Source organism: Sesamum indicum, linkage group LG8, assembly GCF_026168435.1.
Source record: "Sesamum indicum cultivar Baizhima isolate 11 linkage group LG8, ASM2616843v1, whole genome shotgun sequence".
Taxonomy (NCBI): domain Eukaryota; kingdom Viridiplantae; phylum Streptophyta; class Magnoliopsida; order Lamiales; family Pedaliaceae; genus Sesamum; species Sesamum indicum.
In genome coordinates, this window is record NC_142664.1 from 9,001,988 (window position 1) to 9,007,345 (window position 5,358).

Sequence of the window (5,358 nt, forward strand, 5' to 3'; positions counted from 1 at the left end):
TCAGATGAACCCTTTATGCAATAGCTCTTCTAACTGCTTCTTCAATTCTTTCAATTCTAACGGAGCCATTCTATACAGTGCAATTGCAATAGGTGTCGCCCCAGGAATAGTATGTATTTCAAAGTCTACTTCTCGATGAGGTGGTAGTCCAGGTAATTCATCAGGAAATTCCCTCACCACTGGAACGTCTAATACACCAGGACTAACTTTCATGGTATCGTGCGCACTGGCTAGATACGCCTCACACCCTTCTTTAATTAGATTAAAAGCGGTCACAACAGAAATTAAGTAGTTAGGTATCACTTTTCTTTCCCCCACTATAACCGTCTTCATCTGCCCATTGACTTAAACTATCACCTCTTTCGTTTGACAACCCATTAAACCGTGATTACTAGCTAACCAGTCCATCCCCAGAATGACATCAAATTCCCTAAGGTCTATTACAACCAGATCTGCATATAAAGTAACACCCTCCACCATTATTGGACATGATCTCACCACGGTATTCACTAATACAAACCCACCAGCAGGCATAGACACATATAAATCATGTCCAAATGGTTCTATTTTAGCATGTAAATGAGATGCAAAATCACGTGATATAAATGAACAAGTAGATCCTGGATCAATCAATACATGTGCACTAGAATCACAAATAGAAAAGCAACCAGTAATAACCTCGGGTGCCGTAGGAGATTGTTCTTTTGTGATTGCATAGACCCTCTTGTGGTCGAGGCTGACTACTTTTTCCTATAGATGTCGTGGAAAGATTCCCGCTACCTCGACCACTTCTACCTCGTCCTCTGCTCGTACCTGCCCGTTGTGAGTTTTCCCCCACATTGCTAAACTCTGAAGTCTGAGATCCTCTGGAATTATCCCTCCATGTAGGACAATCCCTCATAATGTGTCCTGGTTGATGACAACGATAACATACAATTGGTTGGGCTACCCAACATTCACCAATATGTCTCCTACGCTAACACAAGAGGGAATAGATCTTCCACTAAACTATCTGGCTGAACCTTGTCTTGCTCCAGATCTAACCGAAGTAGGCCCGCCTCTACTTGAAAATACTAAAGAAGACCTGCTAGTCTAACCTACTCCTTGGCCTCTGAACCAACCCCTTTGCGAACCATAACCCCTAAAGGAAACTACACCACTTTGTCCCGCTGTAGGATTCAGGTTACCTGTCAATTTCTTTCGTTTAGCTTCAGTAGAACTCCTTTCAATTGACGTCTCTTCTGCCCTCAGTGCCGCTTCCAGCAGTGCACCATAACTTGGAGGTTTGATTGCTATTTTCTCCTGAATCTCAAGTCTCAACCCCCTTTCAAATCTGTCTCTTCTCAATTCATCGGTACTCACTTCTTCTAGGGCATATTTTGACAATCTCACAAATTGTAGTTCATATTCAGCAACAGATAACTCATTCTGCTTTAATTCAAGGAATTCAACTTTCTTACGCTTTCTGTAGACCGGTGGAGTATATTTGTCAAAAAATTCTTTCAAAAAGTCATTCCACGTCAGAGTAACATGTCAGTTCTTGCTCCCCGGAACTGTTTCCCACCAGTCCAAGGCATCTTTCTCCAGTAAGGACACTGCGTACCTCAACTTTTGCTCAGAAGTACACTCGATTCTGTCCAACACCCTTTCCGTGTTTCTCAGCCATTCCTCTGCTTCAGCAGGATCAGTTGTACCGACAAATACCTTCGCCCCCTGTCTCCTCACTATTTCATAATTTTTATCAATGACTGTATCATGTGGTTGGGGTTGTGGCGATGGAGCCATCCTCTGCATCATCTCTAGGAACTGTTGCATAAAGGGTTTTATTTCTGGTTATGGGGCATTTCTATTTTGGGATTCTAACCCCTGATGTTCTGATCCAAAATTATGACCCTGCACAGACTCTAATGGCTCAGTTGGGCCAGCAGCGTTTTCCCTTGACGCTTCCATCCTATATGAAATACATACATGTGAGTAGATTCCTAACATATACACCTTACGTATAAAATTACATTTCATCTACTATCCCAAGGAAATCTAATCCCTGCTCTGATACCACTTATTGTAGCACCCCCTTTGCCACAAGGGGGATATCTACCCTAAACGTCATACTTATAGTAATCCCTGTGTTTATAAATATAAATGCACAAAATAATTTAATCGATATGTATACATAACCCCAACGTCATAACAAGCGTAATCAACCTACAATATCATATATGCACATCAAACACCACAAGTAGTCCATCATAAGTAATCTCCACACTTACGTTCTCTCCATACAACAAAATGTGATTTGTACTCTAACTGACAAAGAGGAGAAAACAGCATACTGGCCCGACCTGCTTGGGTATACCGCGTAGACCTATTCTTCAACAGTCAGAGACCTCAAAGTCTACTCCTGAAAGAAAATGTCAGCAGAGGGATGAGCCTGCCACTTAGTAAGTAAATAACCAGCCCTATCTGTATATGCATATCAAACACAGCCCAAACAAGATAAATAGGCAACACGCATGGGATACAATCAATTTAATTCCAACATAATCAACTTTAGTACACCACATGACTATCTCATAATAAGACAATTAACCAAACTCCATTTTTTTCCTAGTTTACTTACCAGAAGGTGATGTTGTGTTTTTCCCAGTAACTCAATCTCACCGTTATATAAATTCAAGTAAATCCCCTTGATAGCCGGCTCATCAATCACATCTCGCATCATAGCTCTTTTATTTCGCATCATCGCTCTTTTATATCGCAGCATCGCTCTTTTCATATCACATCTTTTTCATATCGCATCAAAGCTATTTTCATTTCATTTTTTTCTCATATCGCATAAAAGCTCTTTTCATTTCATTTCGCCTTATAGGTTTTTCAACACATCAAGGGGTATTCACGCCATAATATATAGTCAGTTTCCACCACTCCCTCATTTTCACATATCACCATTCTCGTAAGCAACTAGTAACGTAAGACAGTATATCCATATATTCTTATTTTCAGACATCCACAACACATCAAAGAACAAATATAATATTTCAACGTATTTTCTCATTCCACGTACACAATACCATCAGTCAAATCAAATCATCCATCACTCACATACTTTTAGATAAGTCCATGTCAGCATGAACCACAAAATTCAGGTAACAGTAAAATCACAAATAAAGATACATGTATAGATAATACTAATTATTTACTTATCTCGACCTTACAACTCTTTTATCTATTCAATAAGTAGTGGTTTGGTCATTTCACTTTATCCCCGTATCTTATAATGAGTTATACCACATACGGTTAATATATCGAGAATATCATAATTTCTTTTAAATACAATATTAAATATTATTCGTACATTTTTTAATAAATTCTTTAATATTCCATTTCTATCGAAATACAAATCTTCGTTTTTCCTCTTTATTAACATACCATTTATTAAATATAACTTTCGATATATTTATATGAATTTTCAATCAATTTCTCACTATGATACAATTTAATTAAACAATACTACAAAAATTGCGTATTTGGCTAATAATTTTGATAAAATTGTATAGATTAGCTATAGCAATATTCAAATATAATGAATTTAATAATCTAATTGACCAACGATATCATTTTTATATCCGATTTGATATTTAATTCGACAATATTTTAAATAGCCAAACTCGTAAAATATTTCGGTTAAATGATATATCGCTCAATATAAACAATATTTAATAAATGGACTAATTAAATAATATAATTATATAATTAAATAAAAATTAAAATGATAACCCGTACCTCTGTTCCTTCTTCCTTTTTTTCTTTTCGAGATTTTGTGTGTGTGTGTGTATTGTGTGTATTTGTGTGTGTATGTACCAAGAACAACAATAAAAACAAAAAGAAGAAAGAGAGAGAGAGTGAGGCAGTGGGAGGTGGGACCCTCAATTCCCTCTCTCTCTCTCTCTCATATGTATATATATATATATTATTCACATATATATACTATTATTATTATTATTATTATTTTATTTATTTAATTTAACTTTTATCAAAATACCCATTACGTCCTTCCTGAATTTTCTTAATTAATTTAAATTGTCCCAAAATATTATAACGAACTCCAATTTAATTCGTTCAAATTTTATTCTATTCCAATTATGATCTATAATTTATTTATCAATTAACTAAGTTTTATAAAAATTTACCAGTTAATCCCCCCAATTAGATATTATAATCTTTGGGGCGTCACACGAGGTTATCACTAGTACCTTTTCTATTTGCGATTCTAGTGCACATGTGTTGATTGATCCAGGATCTACTTGTTCATTTATATCACATGATTTTGCATCTCGTGTACATGCTAAAATAGAACCATTTAGACATGACTTATATGTGTCTATGCCTGCTGGTGGGTTTGTATTAGTGAATACGGTGGTGAGATCTTGTCCAATAGTAGTGGAGGGTATCACTCTATACGCAGATCTGGTTCTAATAGACCTTATGGAGTTTGATGTCATTCTAGGGATGGACTGGTTAGCTAGTAACCATGCTTTAGTGGATTGTCAAGCGAAAGAAGTGACGGTTGAAGTCAATGGGCAGATGAAGACGGTTATAGTGGGGGAAAGAAAAGTGATACCTGACTGCTTAAATTCTGCTGTGACCGCTTTTAATCTAATTAAAGAAGGGTGTGAGGCGTATCTAGCCAGTGTGCACGATACCATGAAAGTTAGTCCGGGTGTACTAGACGTTCCAGTGGTGAGGGAATTTCCTGATGTTTTTCCTGATGAATGACCTGGACTACCACCTCATCGAGAAGTAGACTTTGAAATAGACACTATTCTTGGAGCGGCACCTATTTCAATAGCACCGTACAGAATGGCTTAGTCAGAATTAAAAGAATTAAAGAAGCAGTTAGAAGAGCTATTGGATAAAGGGTTCATCCGACCTAGTATTTCACCATGGGGAGCACCAGTATTATTCGTAAAGAAGAAGGATGGGAGTATGAGATTATTTGTCGATGATAGACAGCTAAACCGAATCACAATCAAGAATAAATATCCTCTACCACGGATTGACAATCTGCTTGATCAGGTAAAAGGTGCCACTGTATTCTCTAAAATTGATTTGAGGTCAGGATATTGGCAACTACGGATTGAGGAAGAGTCGATCTTAAAGACAGCTTTCAGGACCAGGTATGGCCACTATGAATTTGTCGTTATGCCATTTGGATTGACGAATGCCCCTATAGCCTTCATGTCTCTTATGAACAAGATGTTACAACCATTCCTCAATCAATTTATGACTGTGTGTATTGATGATATTTTGATATATTCGAGTAGTCACGAGGAACATGAATAACATTTACGAATAATT

At 37.0% G+C, this 5,358-nt stretch overlaps 2 protein-coding genes across 2 annotated transcripts; one reads left to right on the plus strand and one right to left on the minus strand.

Moving 5' to 3' along the window:
* LOC148787174 (uncharacterized) lies at window positions 1–901 on the minus strand. The gene is made up of 3 exons (XM_088883514.1): window positions 814–901; window positions 393–620; window positions 1–248 (listed from the first exon to the last, which is right to left on the minus strand). The coding sequence occupies exons 1-3, from the start codon at window positions 899–901 to the stop codon at window positions 1–3; spliced, it is 564 nt and encodes a 187-aa protein (XP_088739640.1).
* Window positions 902–4,383: 3,482 nt separating this feature from the next.
* Window positions 4,384–4,776, plus strand: LOC148787175 (uncharacterized). Its single transcript, XM_088883515.1, has one exon. It carries the CDS (start codon window positions 4,384–4,386, stop codon window positions 4,774–4,776), a length of 393 nt encoding a protein of 130 aa, XP_088739641.1.
* Window positions 4,777–5,358: the final 582 nt, after the last annotated feature.